We start from the raw sequence: 17796 nt of genomic DNA on the forward strand, positions 1-17796 counted from the left end.
TGGGTGTACCTTTCTCCCCACATCCTCGCCAACACCTGTTGCTTGTATTTTTGATAATCGCCATTCTAATTGGGGTGAGATGGAATCTTAGGGTGGTTTTGATTTGCATTTCTCTTATTACTAGAGATGTTGAACATTTTGCAAGAGGTTTTTCACTGCTCAAGTCTGAAACATTTTCAATTTCATCTGAAGACCCATGACTCCTTCAGGAATCTGATTTGCAATCAGGATAGATAACATCAAGAAAAGGGGTGGCAGGGGTTGTAGCTCAGTTGGTAGAGTGCTTGACTCACATGCAAAAGCCTGGGGTTCAATCACCGGCACACACAAAAATATCTAGAAAAGAAATTCATTGAAAGAATATAAAGGAGCCAGAGAATAAATCAGAAAGCTAGATAAATGGGCTTACCCTCTACAACCCTCTTTATAAAACAAAGTAGCTGATTATAAATAGGGAGAGACTGCTGTGATAGACAAGCATATGGTGTGTTAGTCAGCTTCTCATAGCTGTGACCAAATGACCCAGCAAGAACAACCTGGAAGGGGAAAGTTTATTTTGGTTCACAGTTTCAGAGGATCAGTTAATGTTGACCAACTCCATTGCTCTGGGCCCAAGAAGAGACAGAACATCATGGTAGAAGTGCTTGATAGAAGAAAGCAGTTCAGGACATGGCAGCAAGGAAGCAGAGGGGGTTTATTACAAGGAGCCATGTACAATTCCCCAAGGGAACCCCCACTGCAACTTTGGCTTCCTTCTCACATCCTCAAACATCAACATCTCAAGGGCTGTCTGCAGGGATTCCAACCCTGCTGCACTTGGCCTGGCCTCTCAGGCCCTCCTTTGAAATTCTGGTGGAAGACTACATGACCCCTAACAGCAGCATGTGCAACCACCTCACCCCCATGAGACATTGAGGGCATCTAGAAACCTGCAAGTTTATCTCACCATCAAAAGTCCACAGGCCTTCCAAGGCAGATCATTTTGGGAAAGGAGCTCAGGACTTTCTCCATGGACTTACTTTCCAGGGCCTCCTTGGGACTCTGCCCCTGCTTTCCCACACAGTGCTCTGTGGCTGCTCCATCCATAGTTCAAGGAGGCCCAGGTGAGGCTAGTGCCACTGCAGCCCTTGGTGACATCTGTGAGGTGCTGGTTCTGCAGGCACACAATGCAAGAGTGAGGAGGTCATGGCAACTTCCACCAAGGTTTTAATGGTAAACTTGGGAAGACAGTCTGAAGTTTGCTGCGGGGGTGGGGGTGCCATAGAAAACCCCATGGGACAATGCCTTGTGGAGCCATGGGAGTGGATCTGCTGCCAGGACCTCAGACATGCAGAGCAGTGGGCACCATGCAGGGACCAAATAGGAAATCCACAGACATCACTGCACTGCCCATGATAGTAGCCATGTTGACTTGAACAGCAAAGTCAGGGGTGGCAGGGCTGCCCAAGGCCCTTGGACACTGCAGTCTGCACTGGATGCCAATCAGGGAGCTTGAGGCTTAGTGTCTGCTCTGTAGATATTTAGTCTTTCTGAAGCCTATGGACCCCTTTCACTGGTTAATGTCCAGGAGAATTTTACACTGTGCCTGTTCTATCCTTGTATTTTGGAAGCATGTACCTTTTTTTGGTTTTACTCTTTGTTCTGGGTATAAAACCCAGTTCCTTGTTCTTCCTGGGCCACCTCTTCACCTCAGAGTTGCACCCAGCCCTGTGACTTGATTTTATTTTATTTGTTTACACTCAAAGGTGGGAAGAGTTTACCTTGAGTCTTGAATGCGGCTTTGAGCTTGGGATTTGTATTGATGCTGGAATGAATTAAAATTGAGGGACTTTTTAAATTACTGCATTATAGTTAGACATAATAATGGGGTTCATTTTGACATAATTATATAAGCAAAGGCTATAACTGGCTCCATTTCAGCCCCCAGTACCTCCCCTTTTGCGCTCCTATTCCCTCCTCCTGTTCCCCTTCCTCCACTCTGCTTGTCTTCCTTCCATTAATTTGTAGTACATTTTAAAAATAGGTGCTTTATAGATATTCATGAAGGTGAAGTTCAGTGTGGTGTATCCATACATTCATATAGCATAGCTTGCATTCCACTCTTTCTCTCTCCCCATCCCTCCTTCCTCCCCCCTCAATCCCCTTTCTCTACTCCACTCAATTTCTTCTGTTTTCAAGGGAACTGTCACTGCCTCCTCCCCCACACCCAATTTTGATCTAGACGCATCAAATTAAAAAATTCTGCACAAGAAAGGAAAGCAATTAAGAGTGCAAAGAGAGAACCTACTGAATGTGAGAAGATCTTTGCCACCTATTCCTCAGGCAGGGGATTAATATCTTGAACACATAAAGGACCCAAAACACTTCACGTCAAAAAAAAAAAAAAAAAAAAAAAGCCAGTTAATGGGACTATGATCATAGAGAGAATGCATTACACATGGTGAGACAGACATAGACCTTGGGAGTCTGGGGAGGGAAGCTTTAGTTTGGATATGGCTTGATTGTGTCTCCCAAAGATTTATGTACTGGAAGGTTGGTCCTCAGTGTGGTAATGCTAAGAGGTGGTGGAAACTTCAAGAGCTGGGACCTTGTATGAGGTGGTTAGGTCATCAGGACATTGCTTGGAAGGGATTAGTGCTTGTCTCCTAGGATGAGTGATTCTCATGAGAGGGAGGTATTATAAAATAGTGAGCCTGACCCCATGGTCATCTCTGTCTTTCTGTCTCATGCATACTCTTGCATACACTCCCCCCACATGTGACCATCTGCCTTGACACCCTTATCAGAGCTGAACAGGTGCTACTAACATTCTCTGAAACCTTCAGAACTGTAAACTAAATGATCTGCTTTTCATTAGGCATCATCCAGCCTCAGGATGCATTCCACTTGCCATTCTATAAGGTGGTAAGGATCTTCTCCTATTGGATAGGTTCTCTCTTCATATTCTTATAGGAATTGAAAACGGATCAATATATATCTCTAATGGAATAGGTAGACAACATGCAAGAACAAATGGGCAAGGTAGTGGGGTGATGGAAATCCTCACAAGGAATACAAAAGAAATGCTAGATGTCAAAAACATTGTGTAATAGTTAAATTTGTGCGTCATCTTGACTGAGCTATGAGGCGCCCAGATGTTTGCTCAAATATTATTGTGGCTGTCTCTGTGAGGATGTTTTGGATGAGTTAGCACCTAAGCTGCAGATGAATAAAGCAGGTAGTCCTTCCTGATGCAGATAGACCTCTTCCAACCACCTGAAGTATATGAAAGGCTGGATCTCCTTAATGGACTGAATTATTGTGTCTTCCCAGATTCATGTGCTGCAGTCCCAACCCCTAAGCGATGGTACTAGGAGGCGGGGTCTTTGGTGGTGATTGCATCATGAAGGTGGAACTCTTGTGATTGGCATTAGTGCCCATCAAAAGGAACTCCAGAGATCTCTCACCCTCTTTCTGCCTGTGAGGATAAAACTGAAGATGATGGTGTGCACCTGGAAGAGGGACTCACTAGAATGTGACCCTTCTGACCTGGCACCTGATCTCAGAAATACAGGCTCCAAAGTGTGAGAAATAACCTTCTGATATTTATAAGACACCCAGTCTGTGGTACTTTGCTATGGCATCCCAAACTGACCAATATACCCTTGGTTGAGTAAGAGAATTAAAACTGAGTGACTGTCTCCAAACTCAGACAGTAGTGGTGGTGTTTTCCCCCTATCTTCAGAATTGAAGTGTATGACAGCTCTTTCTGGGCCTCAAGTCTGCTGCAGTTCAGACTGGACCTACACCATGGACCCTCCTGACTACTGGGCCCTTGGACTTGGACTAGAACCAGCCATGGTTCTCCTGGATCTCCTATTCCCAAGGCACCCTGAGACTTGGGTCTGGAGACCTCCACAATTGCATGAGGCAATCTCTATACATTCACCCAGTCCAGCTTCTTGCATGCCTTATATGAGCAGTTGTCCTAAAAGGATAAGTGACAGATATCAGCACTGGTTCTGGACTTGGCCCCCTTCTGCTGACTTTTAATGCTTCTCTTTGTACATTAGCTCCACCCCAAGCATCTTTGGTCCCTACAGAGTCATCCATCCTTTTCTGTAAGATCTAGCTTCTGTCTCTTCCTATTTTTGGAGACTCCTTCGTGCCTATAGAATCTGATGCTCTGTAGGCATCTTCTCACTTATTTTCTAACTGTCATTTTCCACCAGAGTCAACACTGCTTTGTTTACTACAATTACCTTTGACATGCTATGACTTCCGTGATGTTTACTGAGAGGAGTCATCCCACTAGAGAGAAACCACACTACACATAATTTTGATACAGGATCTTCTCTCTATCTTCAGCCCCCTGGGAGGGACAATGACCTTAAGATTATTTGGGAGATTCCAGGTTGGTCATGCAATCTTGTGCTGAGAGGGTTAATCAGCCCAAATCCACTGTGGCAGGAGACCCTGAACTTGGGACCCTTCTAGTCCTCACCTTCTGTACAGCTTCAAATGGCTCTTAATCTGTGTCCTCTTAATGTCCTTTGTAATAATAACCTGATGAACATAGATTCTTAGCACCCTAGAGTTTGACAGGGAAGGTCTGGGAGATATGCCCTTGAGATGCTCAGAAGGCATCCTGTCTTGCTGAAAGGCCCTGTGGGGCATCCCCTTGGATATTTTTGAGGTGTGATGATCTGAATATGGTTTGAGTGTGTCCCCCACATACTCACATGCTGGAAAGTTGGTCTCATAGTGAAGGTGTTGAGGTGGTAGAAGGCCCACTTTGGTGACTTCCTGAGAAAACAGGTTGTTATTTTTATAAAATGTAAGCTGAAACTGGAGCTGTGGCTCAGTGGTAGAGTGCTTACCTAGCATGTATAAAGCACTGGGTTCAATTCTCAGCACCATGTATAAATAAATAAGTAAAATAAATGAATGAAAAGATAGGTCCATCAACAACTAAAAAAATTTCAAAAAATAATTTAAAAAAATAAGCTGGGCTCCTCTCTCCTACTTCCTGTCTCACCATGTGACCTCTCCCCCTCGCATGAGCAGCCACATTGCCCTCTATCATGCTATGACACAGCCAGGAAGACTCATCAGAGCTGGAGACATGGGGCCATCCATCTGGATGGTTCAACCTCCCAAACCCTGAGTTTTAGAAGGCCTCTTTTCCTTATAAATCACCCAGCCTCAGGTATTTTGTTAGAGCAACAAAAACAGACTAAGACATGAGGTTGTCAAGGAAAAAAAAAAAACTCAGAGAGCATCACTTTGATCTGATCTTGCAAAGAATTTTCTGAAAATTTGAGAAACTTCCCATTAGGAGAGACAGGAGTTTTGATTTTTTTACAGTAGAATCAAGCAAGTTCTGGTACTTCTATGTGTATGCTGTAAGACTGACCTGGAAACTGGATTTTTTTTTTATCATCTTATGTCACTATTCTCTGCCCTGCCTAGAAACATTCTCAAATAATTCCATGAGTTCATTAGGTATGTTTATTATTAGAAACACTATAACAAGTGTCATAGTTACCAAACTTTCCACCAGCACATAATGAGCTCTTCTTATCAGATTTCCTTTGCGGTTTCCCATTATCTCCCAGCTTCCACCATGTTGGACCAAGGTACTACCAGCCTTCTTGAGCATTTCCTCTGCAGTCATCTAGTGTCTGCAGACCAAGTCAAAACTGTGTGCTGCAGCTCTTCATGGCCATGTGCCACTTTCTGTCCTAGGGAAATGCTGCTTCACTAGTAGCCACCAGAGTGTAGTGGCATAAAGGAACAATTTTACTATTTCCATGCTATCTGGAGTCAAGAACAATGTGTCTCTGCTCCATGATTTCTGAGTCTTCAGCAGGTAAGACATGAAGACTGGGGTGACTCAATACCTGGGAGCTAGAAGTATTTGGGGACTCCACTGCACAAGTCTGGCGCCTGGGATAGGGAGATGCAATGCCCAGTGCAGCTGGGACTCAGGGCCCTCAGATGTGGCCTCTCAGTGCCTGGGGCTGCTGCAAGGGTGGGTTCTGAGTGGAGCCCTGGATGACTCAGCCTGGACCTAGATTCTAGCAGAGGTAGGTTGGGTGCCAAGGTCACCTGCAGAAGGGAATGTGGTGTAGTAAATACCATTGGGTTCCTTCTTGTGAATACATTCTGACACAGTGAGATGGTACTTCACTTCCCCTGGCCTTACCTCTGAGTCCTTCCTTGTTCTCTCTGCCATTTTCAACCTTCCGTTAGGCTTCCCTGTGTGTCACACAGAGTGCATTGTTCATTGCTTGACCCTGCTGCACATAGTCTAGGATGGCCCTGAAACTACAGGTGCTGATTGTGTAATGGAGAGAGAATGAGTTTTGCCAGGCACTTACAAAGTCACCATCAAGCTTCTGGCATGTTCTCTCTGTTTCTGAGAACAGAGAGTGCCTCTGCCACCCAAATGCACAGGAGACTCAAATTTCCAGACAGAAGAGTTACCTTGAGTGGTGTGGATACCTGCATGTTTTTTAGGGTAAACATCCTAAACACACCATTTTGATCTACAAAATCCCCAGGCATAGCTGTTATTGAGAGGACACACTCAACCCCAACAACAGCTGACATGTCTTGCTTCAGTTTGTCCAAGTCTCAACTCAATGGGCCAGGCCCCCAGTTGACACTTAGAACAAATCCAAACCCATTAATCATGGCAAAAACAGCACCAAAGCAGGAGGGAACAAGGAAATATCAGCTGTGGAAGGACATTTAATGTACACATTCTGCAGGGGAAATCAAGGCTGGAATATGCAGTGCAACTCCACACAGACAAAAGTTGAAACCCTTATCTGTTTTCTATGAGAAGCAGACTATTTCTGAGTTGCTGTATATTGGAAAATAAATGTAATGGTGGGGTATGAAGATGGAGTGTACTTAAAATTTTTTTTAATGGGGATTGAACCCAGGGGCTCCTTACCACTGAACTGTACCCCAGAACTTTTAATATTTATCTTGAAACTGCTGCTGAATTTCTCAGGCTGGCCTTGAACTCAAGATCCTCCTGCCTGAGACTCCCAGTATCTGGGATTAGAGGTATGGGCCACAACACCCAGCTAAATAGTGCCTTTTGAAAGTGGGCAGTAAGCTCTGCAGCCTGGCCTTTGTCCTGGAGGAAGATGGCAGAGGGCATCATAGTTATGCAGGACGCTGACCAGTGCTCAGCATTGCCCTGGAGGGGACACTTTCTGTCTTCCACTGCTCACTATGCCATGTCCTTGTAAAGACTGAGGAACAGGAGGACAGTCACTGCCTCACAGCAATATGTGTGGAAATGCAAGAGGCCATGGAGATTTGCCTCCAATGCACAAAGCCAATACTGATTTCAAAATGAATAAATCCACAAAGTAATAACAGTGTGCAGGGCATGGTTTGGGACAAGTACCTTGCAGCCCTGATGATTGATGGTCCCCACGGTGTGGGGTGAAGACACCCCAGCATGGCAGAAGTGGACCTGCCTTTGGAAGAATGCAGATCTCATTATAAGTTTTCACAACTCAGAGTTGCTGATGACTCCCCACCAGCCCTAGGTGACACCCTCCAGGACCTGGCCCTGTGTGTCCTCCAGCACCTACTCCCCTCCCTTCCACCCCCCCATCAGCCCAACAGTCACTTCCTACATTGCCCCAACCAGGCCTCTGTTTCCCAGCTCAGCCTCCATCCCTGCTTGCAGGCCTCCCTGGCCCTTCACCTGAGTAGTTGCTCTGCCCCGACTCCACTCAGGCATCTCCTACCCACCATCCTAGCCTGTTCCCAGTGACCGCTCTGGTTCAGTTATGTGCCTGCTCTGCACCCATAGGACTCATGCTTACATCCTCACTGTGCTCATTGTGACAGCCTATGATGCTCCTGCTTGTTTGTTCAACCTGAAATTTTTTAAAAAAAATTATTAAAGACATGCCTAGAAAAGAAAACTTCCAGTATGTAATTCTTATCAATTAAAAATGAAAGTCTCCCTCCCTCCTTGTTTTGCAACCCCCCACTGACACTCCCCAGATACTGATGCTGTTCCCAGTTTCTGGCTTTATAACTTCATAATTCCTTTTGTGGTTCTTGGGGCTCTGCTCTAACACAAGCTGTGGGATTTTTATTAAAGTACTTAACCTCTCTGAGCTTCCATTTCCTCTCCAAAGTCAATGAAATAGTGATATGTGTCCTTGTCAGGATTTATAAACATCAAATAAAATATTTGTAAACAGCATGAAAATTGGAATCTCTAGACATATTCCTTATGAATTGCTACCAAATCAAATTCTTTTCTGGTAAACATGTTGTATAGAGATTTTTCAGAACATAGAAGCTTATATGCTATTAATTCTATCTCTTTTATCAACCACAACCAATTTCCCCAAATATTACAAAACTAGTCTTAGAAAACCACAGAAGAACCCATCAGGGGTTGTTGCATGATATGAAGCACTGGAGACAACTACTGTACTAAGGTGTTGAGATTTGACTTGATATGCACATGGAAGTCTAATGAACAGCACTCTACAAGAGCAGAAAATATGACCTGTTTCTTCTACACTGAAACCACGGTGCCCTGTAGCAAGATACATTGTAAATAAAATGTGCCAGTTTTACCTAGATCTAAATCATCAGCACCATAACAGACACACAACTGGCACCTATCCAGGGCAAACCCTCAGGGACATGAGCGTGAAGAAGACAAGGAGAGCAGATAGAAACAAGCCAAGAAACAGTCCTGCAGGAGAGCCCCTGACATGCCTCCTGCCCAGCTGGTTTCTACACATGCACTGTGAAAATTTTTCACAAGATAACTTAGTTTGTCTTAGTACCGCCATGTTTCCACAGGGGAAAACAAAATTGTGGTGCTGGGAATGAACCCAGGGCTTTGTGCTGTGAGGCATATAACTAAGCTGTACATATATGGGGATATAACTGAGCTATTTGAGCTATATCCCCAACCAGAAAATGTTTTTGTAGTAGAAATAGATGCATTGAAGAATGCTCACACTCTGCAAAATCAGAGAGAATTTCACTGACACCCTTGGATGTCCTGGTTGTATGAGGCTGCTGGGTGAAGGGGAGGGACCCACAGCTAACACAACAGCAGGTGTCCACGTTCCTGAAGCCCCTTCTGTTTCTCAAACTCTCTAACATTGTCTCTCACAGGACTGCGCCTTTACCCCCAAAACTCTCTCTTATATCTCTTTTGTGGCCACTTCCTACTATCCCCTGGAAACCACTGTTTGTTCTCCATCCTTGAAGTTTGGTCTGTCCAAGAATATTAGGTAAGTGATTGGCACCAAGTTCATTCTTTAGAGAGTGACTTCTTTTTCCACCCATAATGTCAATAGTGCTGTTTATGGGTGATGAGTTCTGCTCTCTCAGATGTCAAAGATTAACACCAGAGAAGTATGCTGAGGTAAACATACAGAGCAGATCTTATTTATAGGTAGTACCACAGATTTCTCCCAGGAGAAAGAAGGGGACCATGGCTGGTGTTCTGGAATCCCAAGGATTGAGTGTGCCCTGTGCTTTTATAGACTAGAATCTCCTGCTCTCTGCCCCCTAATCTCTGTCCTTCCTGCCTATGTGTCTACAGGCCCAGGAGATGTTTGTGAGATGGCAAAATGTGAGAAGCAGATGGGCAGGGACGGGGCCAAGTGGGGTGACCCAGGCAGGAGGAGCCCAGGGGACAGTAATTAACAATTCCCTGCCCACAGCCCTTTGGGAGGGGGCAGGTGACCTTGGTGATCAAAGGGCTCTGGGGACATTGACTTTCTTTTCTCCCAGGGTGGTCTCCCACTTCCAGGACTCAGACGGCCTCCATTCCTCAATTCCACTGGATTCCCTGTTCTACACTAACTGCCTGTCCTCATTTCTGGCTTCTTTGTCTTGGAGATCCATCCATGTCACTACCAGGCCTCCATTGATAGGGTTTTTTCCCCCCCTTTTATTGCTGGGATGTATAGATACATCAGCTTGTCCATCAATTCTGTTAGGTCAGAATTTGAGTGACTATATGAGTGAGAACAGAGCCACTCAGGCAGAGGGCAGTGAGCCAAAACCATGACCAATGAAACAAGCATGAAAACTTCCTTGACCCTTACCTCTACCTGTCACTCAATAGGACCCCCCCACCCATTCTGGCCTATAAAGACCCTGGGCAGCTGGGGACATGTACTATTTTCTCCTGCTCCCTACACTGACCTGTACCCTGGGGTCTGGAAATTTCACTCGAGAGCCAAATTCCAATAAAGCTTGCATCAGCCGCTTTCTGTCTGATTTTATTTGGCCACTAGCCTTGCTGCATGTTAGAATGGCTCCAAAGTAAGCCAGACTTTAACTTATTTAAAGTTGTGTTCAAAAGTTTGATGTAAAGATTACTGTGATTTCAAATGGGGGTTATAATGAATAACTCTGCCAAAATTCAAGATAGCTGCTGCACAAACTGAATGTTTTACTGTTGGTGATTCCATTTTGTATTTTCCTTGTAAACTCTATAACTGTTGCCTGATTAAATTTTTGGAGAAGTGCTGCTTCAAGAGCAAAAACCTTAAATTAATTTGAAATAGGAAGCCATCACCTATAGGACAGATAATATAGACCCCAATTAGATAAAAGGGGGTGAATAACTATAAAGTCATAGACATTGAAATTAAAGCCCAGTACACTTACTTTATGACTGGTGAGACTAACTTGATGGATGGTTAAGATCAAACTTAGAAATTGAGATTAAATACAGAGGCCAAGAAAATATAGTATTTGGCTCTTGCCCTGGGAGTCAGCCCAATCAGGGAACAAGAGAACTTCTCTAAGGAACTTTGCAACTCTGGGCCACACAACTTCCTGATCAGGGAGATTGATGAGCCCACTGGAGGATAAAAAGCCAATCAGTGCACTTGCTGCAGAGGAGGGTCTTTGGAAAAGGGAGACGTCCCTGATACTCCCAAGGGAAGCCACCTCGTTGCAGAGACCCTTCCTAAGACAACATTAACGGAGCTAAGAAGCTGCTCTTAAGTTCCCTACGAGTGATTCCTGTGGGAACTCAGCCAACTTTTAACAGACAGGAACAGGTCAATTTAACCAGCTTGGTCTTAAACACCTAGCAAAACTGTTAAAACCAAAATGTAGACATTCTTGAGCATTTAAAAGAAATAATAGTTAAATGCAACCTAATATGTACACTTGTGTTAGCCCCCCTAGGATAAATAAAGACTGGAAGCTACAAGAGAGATTTTTAGGCAGATGTACCTGTGGATTATCAAGAGAAACTGTCAGAATCAGGAGTTTTTAGTCAGTTTTAGACCTACAGATCCTCCTAAGCTACACAGGTAGGCTTAATCTATACTTGCTAGCATGATTATCTAACCCTAAGTCACAGAAATATAGAGATCTCTACTAAACACAGGTTATACCAACAAGAGGACTTGGTCATGCAGTCAACTGCCACCCAAAAGCTGGAACAGAAACTCCAGAAGGCAGTGGAGGCACCTGCTGACCCCCTGACATCCCTAAAAAGATGAATAACATTTATTGCTCAAGTTTCCTTGCATAACTATTGAGCACTAGATCTGATGGCAGATGAAGGGGGAGAATTTCTCTTCCTAAGAGTAGAATGTTGTTGCTGCATCAATGAAACCCGTCTAATGGAAAAAAATGTCAAAGCTCTCAGACATCTAAATGAAAAGCTGAAGCAAGAAGAGTCAAATGAACCCTGGCCAGGATGGCTGAAGTCCATACATGTCACCTGACTGACTGCTACCCTTACTCCCCTTTTTGTGATAGGATTTCTGCTAATGATTGCTCTCTGTCTTCTCAGGTTTTCCGAAACCACATGAGATAGGTTGCCAGGGTGACATACAACCAGATGCTCCTATACTCTTAGAGCCGCCTCCCCACTGACCTAGAACCCGAACCTTTCTTTCCCCCATGACACCCCCTAACGTGCAGGAAGTAGCCAGAAGGACTCCTGTGCCTTATATCACCAAAAAGTTCAGGATGTTAGGTCAGAAATTGAGTGACTATATGAGTGAGAGCAGAACCACTGAGGCAGAGGGCAGTGAGCCAAAACCATGACCAAATAGGCAGGAAAGCTCCCATGACCCTTATGTGCACTTGTCACTCAGCAGGACCCCCCACCCATTCTGGTCTATAAAGACCCTGGGCAGGCGGGGCCATGGGCTTTTTCTCCTGCTCCCTACCCTGACCTATACCCTGGGGGCTGGAAATTTCACTCAAGAGCCAAATTCCAATAAAGCTTGCTTCAGCCGCTTTCTGTCCAATTTTATTTGGCCACTAGCCCTGCCCCCAAGCTTACAAATTCCCCCGTTAATAGATATTTGTGTTGTTTTCCATTTGGCATTATTACCACTAAAACTGCCATGAACATTCTTGTGATTTTTTGTGGGAACAAGTTTTTGTTTCACTAGGATGAATGTCCAGGACGGTGAGAGATGGGTCATGTGATGAGTGAAGGTTTATAAGAAACTGCCAAACTCTTTCCCAGAGTGCTGGTTCCATTTCCACCTTTATTGTTAAAAATGTTCCCTTTACTAGGTGTTAGGTGGTCATTCCTCATGGTCTTATTTTCTGTCCCCTAAGGACTCACGATTATGAACACATTTCAAATGCTTATTGCTACCTATATATCCTGTTTGGTTAGGTGCTACTCTTAGTTATACTGAGTTATTTGTTTTCTGTTTATTTTTGAGAACTTTTCAGATACTTGTAAACATTGGAAATATAATTCCACATACATGCATGCTCAGCATAGAAATCCTGTGTTAAATATGATGTGGAAGAATATTGTGCCCCCCAAAAAATGAGTTTTGACAGAGTTCCATTTATCAATGTCTGTTTGCTTTATTTATATATTTATTTTTAAGTTTGGAAGTGTTCTCTACTCTTCTTCTTTTTTTCTTTTTTTCCTTTTGAACCCGTGATCTCATGTATAGGAGGCAAATATTCTACCACTGAGCTACATCCCCAGGCTTTTTATTTTATTTTGAGACAGGGTCTGGCTAAGTTGCTGAGGCTGGCCTAGAACTTGTGATCCTCCTGCCTCAGCCTCCTAAGTAGCTGAGATTACTGGTGTGTGTGAACACATCCAGGTTGCATTTTATATTTGGATCCATCCTTATATAAATTTTATATAAAGTGTGAGGTACACTTACACATTCTTTAGCCCCCTGGCATGGGCCACAACTGTTCATTCTTAATTCTATTTCCCTTGAGTCTTCTAAATCATAACATAATGGGTTTAAAAAAAAAAAAGAAAGAAAGAAACCTCCTTCCAGTTTACTTTTGATTTCTGGCATAAGTCATATGCACTCCTCCACTCCTACATCCTCTACATGTTTTATCAGACTCCTACCTGAGTATTTCATGGGGGTTGTACCTGGCAGAGTTTTTCAAATGTCAGTTTCCAGCTGTTCAAGCTAGGGTAGAGAATCCCTGAGTTTGGGGACTGATCTTGCATCTTTCATCCACCCTCATTTCAGTGATCAGTTCCAGGAACTTTCCTGTGGGTTTAGGTCAATGACTCCCCTTGTTCCCTAGTGGTTCTGCATGTCTCCACCTGAGCCATGGTGTCAGGAGAGCTGCTGCATGGTCATTGTCATTTTCATCTTGTTTAAAGAGGTTGCCACAAGGAGGCCTTGCTGGCCACCTGCCAGCGGGTATGATGAGGTATGAGGATTTCCAGCTCAGCCCCTGAGGAGAGAGTGGCAGGCTGTGAAGTTGTGCAGCTGCAGCAGGTGTTCTTGGCCTGGCCACAGTCTCTGATTTTCTTGATTCCCATTGATTTTTGGCCCCATTGATTGATTGTCATCCTGGGCAAGGGACAAAGGGAACTGGGATCTGTGGCTCACTTTGCTTTGTCTATGCAAGTAATACAACTGTCTGATTCAAAAAGATATTTGCTTTTGTCATTGTTCTTTTTTCTTTCTGAAAGAATCTATCAGCCCTGATTCTTGCTTGACAGTAGATTCCATGAGATTTTCAGATCTTTCAGTTATAGAGATTAATTTTTCTGTGGATCACCTTGTTATTTTCCTCCACAGATTTGTTCCCCCAGTATTTCTCTTTCATGGAGTCTTGAGTTTCTGGGTTGCTGCTCAGAGTCATGAATGTGGCATCAAGTTAATTAGCTAAGATGGAAATGATCTGTTGTCCCAGAGCAGATTTGTATAAATGAGTGTGTGGCAATGGGATGTGGGTGATCTTTACAAGCAGCACTCCTGTGGGGGTGTAGGGCCCAGGAGAAGGCATGGCGAGTACCTGACCCACACAGACACATACACAGAAGGAGAGCAGGGTGAGGCCATATGTGTGGGAGATAACTCAAGTATTGCACATCTGGTTCAAGAGGAGGAGGAACAGGGGTCTCTCTGATGTTACAAAGCCCTTCTGTGAATCTAAAGCTTCTGCCTGACCCTTTCTCCACCCTCTCAGCCTTTTCACTGTGACTCAGAGGACACCCTTGGAAATCAGGGTCGGGAGGGACACACTGTCAGAACACTCCAGGTGACAGCTCAGCTCCTCACACACATAATACTCATCACATGTATAATAGTGGTGATGACAATAAAATAATGGTATTAAACATGGATGGGGCATTTCTAGGACAAGGAATTGTACAAATAAAGGCACTGCCCTTCCCTCTGCTCTGGAAACCCCAGAGCTCTGTCCTATGACTCTGTTCTGTTGTTGTACTCCTGAGATTGTTTTTCCTCTAGTCCATGTTGAAACTCCATAATTCCTCCTAATACCTGAAGAATTCTTCAGATGGGGAAGTAGACTGAGATGCAGGACTGAGATGCCCTGAAACATCCAGGGTGGTGAGAATGGGAAGCCCAGAAACAGCCAGTAGTGGGTGGGGTATACACACAAACATGGGTTTCCCTCAGCAGCAATGAAGAAAAGGGCATTTTCCAGGGTAGCATGTGGTAATCCATTTGCAAACTGGTATGTACTTTTATCTGTGGTTGTTTCCTACACGCAGATCCTTTGCCCAACCCTTCCCAGGGATGGCACTGCATTTGGATAATATGAGATGGGAGGGTTCCTCTTTAGATTCCTCCCTAGGCATTTCTGTGATCCCTTTATAAGCCACAGATCAAGGTCGCAGATGGTTGTTCTGCTGCTCTCCTTCCCTCTGCTCTGCAGCTTAACCAGAACCATGCTGCTCAGAATGTTTGGTAAGGAGATTCCAAGTTGAGCCTGAGTGTTCTCTCACCCCTTTGTCCCTCTGAACCTTGAAGTCAGTTCTCTCTTCTGTATTCAGTTCTCAGCTTCACACCTGGGGATCACCTCCCTGTCTTCCCTGACTGCTCTGCACCCTCTTTCCCCACCTGAAAATTTCAGAGGCTTCACTCTTCCCAGACCACTCCTTGCATTTCCTCACCTGCCAGCACAAAACCCAGCACCTAAAGTCCACTCAGCCATTACCAGCAACCCAGGAAGAAGCAGCTCAGTGACATCGCCCTGGAACCCTTGAGCATGACCTGGCTACACTCCCAGCCTCACTTTCATTTCCCTCTATTCTCAGTTTCTGTCTTCATCATTGGACTCCTGAGGTCAGACTCAGAGGGATTCACAGGTGAGGACAGGGGGTGAGGAGGTGCCCCTGGTGGGGGGTCCTACACTGGCCCTTGGAGCCCACCCAGCTCTGACTCTTCCAGATACTGGCCCATGGCTGTGCCAGCCAGCGCCCAGGTGTGGGGACCAGACCTATGACCCCTTGGAGCAGTGCTGTGACAATGACAACATCCTGCCCCTGAATACAACCCGGCTGTGTGTCCCCAACTGCATCTTCTATCCCTGCTTCCAGCACTGCTGCCCGGAGTCCCAGGGCTCTCAGCATGAGGCAGTGGTGACATTCAAGGTCCCAGGCATGAAGCCTGACTGCAGGTCCTCCCCCATCTCCAGGACATGTGCCCAGGTAAGCCTGTGATCCAGCCCAGGCTGGGGGAGGGGCAGCAGGGGACAGAGCTTGGTTGCAGCCCCTGTTGAGGCTCCACCTCCCATCCCTGAATAAGCATGTGGCTCCCCCAATTCCCTCTGTCTCTTGTCCCTCCCCCTCCCCCTTCCCCTGCCCCTGTGATATCTCCATTCCTCTTTCTTCAGGAACACCACCCAACCACCCTTCAGCCAAATATGACTTCATCCAGACAATCTGGGAGAGCAGAATCAGATATCTAGTAATCAGCCATGCTGAGGTGTTTAATTATTGCTATGGTCTGAGTGAGTCCCCCAAGTTCAGTGGGTATGCTAATTTGTTTTCTTTTTGTTTTTTGTTTTGGACATGCTAGGGATTGAACCCAGGGCCTTAAGCACTCTTACCAACTGGGCTATATCCCTAGCCCAGGAATCTTAATTCTTCAATGCTGGAGTGACTCCTAGAGAAGGGGAGGTTGGGAGTAGGTGGGAGTGTTGAGGTCACAGGGGTAGAGCCCTCATGAATGTCTTAGTGCCGTCTGGTAGGAGTGATTTCTCCTTCTCCCCAGATTCATGATCTTAAGAGTGGGTTGTTATAACAAGGCTGCTCTTCATGCTCTTTCTACTCTCAATGCATTCACTGCCCTTGTACCTTCCACAGTAGTTCAGGTAGCATGGGACCCTCACCAGATGGTACCATGTGATCTTGAACTTTCTAGACTCCAGAACCATGAGTCAGAATAAACTTCTTTCCTTATTAATTACTCAATCTAGGGCATTTTATTATAGCAACAGAAAACAGAACAAGACAACTATATCACTTTTTTTTATCAGAGCCAGATACTGAGGATTAAACTCAGGGGCACTCAAACATGGAACCACGTCTCCAGCCCTAGTCTTGCATTTTATTTAGAGACAGGGTCTCACTTTTGCTGAGGCTGGCTTTCAACTCATGATCCTCCTGCCTCAACCTCCTGAGCAGCTGGGATTACAGGTGTGCAACACTGGCCCAACCCTATAGCACTTCTTACATCCTTAAATTTCCTATGAGAGGAAACAGAAAACATTTGTTTTTTGAAAAGTTATTGGCTTCATTATAGATGTTTTATTTAACCACAAAATTCTAGTAACAAAACTTAATTTATTGAAACTTAATTATCCTTTTATTTTCTTTTTGGGAATTCCCACCTTGCTGATGCTGTATAAAAGTACCAAATCCTCTATATTAAATAAGAAGATATTGGGTTCATAGAGGAAATTTTGATGGAGAGAGAGGTTCAATCAGTGTATTATCTACATCTTCAATTCAGGATCCCCAGAAAATCAATCCCATATATATCTTTAAAGGAGAATTTCCCTGGAGACTTACCATTTTCTGGTCTTTGCAGCCTGTCTTAGTCTATTTTGTGCTGATAAAACAAAATACCTGAGATGGGGTACATTATAAAGAAAAGGGTATTTTAGCTCACCATTTTGGAGGCCCAAAGTCCAAGATCAGGCAGTTCTATCTGCTCAGCCTTAGGTGAGTTCTTCTAGCTTACCATGGTGGATGACATCACAGATGGACCGTGTATGATAGTGGTTAGAGAGAAGTCACATGGTGAGAGAAGAAGCAAGAGAGCAAGACAACAGAGATGATCTTGGTTCAGGTAGCCAATCCATTCCCATGATACCTAAGCTGCTCCTGCAAGACAGGCATTGATCCCTTCCCAGGATGCTTGCCCAATGGCCTAATCACATCCAGGTAGACTACACCTCTTAAACGTTCTACTATCCTCAGTACTTTTACACTGGAGACCAAGCCTCCAGTCCATGAACATTTGGGGGGACAAATCAAACCCAAACCATAGCAGAGCCGATCTAAAA

At 44.7% G+C, this 17796-nt stretch overlaps 2 protein-coding genes across 7 annotated transcripts in view; one reads left to right on the forward strand and one right to left on the reverse strand.

Moving 5' to 3' along the window:
• LOC306647876 (insulin growth factor-like family member 4) overlaps window positions 1-17796 on the reverse strand; it is a 467977-nt gene that overhangs the window by 332329 nt on the left and 117852 nt on the right. The window lies entirely within an intron of this gene.
• Window positions 15031-17796, forward strand: part of LOC306647874 (insulin growth factor-like family member 4) — a 454704-nt gene continuing 451938 nt past the window's right edge. For 2 of the 6 annotated variants that reach the window (XR_013760191.1, XM_079117453.1), the window contains exons 1-4: window positions 15031-15191; window positions 15542-15592; window positions 15675-15934; window positions 16120-16211. Coding sequence is in view for 4 of the 6 variants with exons in the window: in XM_079117453.1 (XP_078973579.1) it covers window positions 15047-15191; window positions 15542-15592; window positions 15675-15934; window positions 16120-16194 (531 nt within the window). In the remaining 2 variants the exon portion in view is untranslated. Of the gene's footprint in view, window positions 15192-15277; window positions 15593-15674; window positions 15935-16119; window positions 16241-17796 lie in introns of all 6 variants that reach the window. The other 4 variants (XR_013760192.1, XM_079117454.1, XM_079117452.1 and 1 more) reach the window with 4 other exon arrangements.

The sequence above is a fragment of the Sciurus vulgaris genome (assembly GCF_902686455.1).
Source record: "Sciurus vulgaris genome assembly, chromosome: 17".
NCBI classification, from domain to species: Eukaryota; Metazoa; Chordata; class Mammalia; order Rodentia; family Sciuridae; genus Sciurus; species Sciurus vulgaris.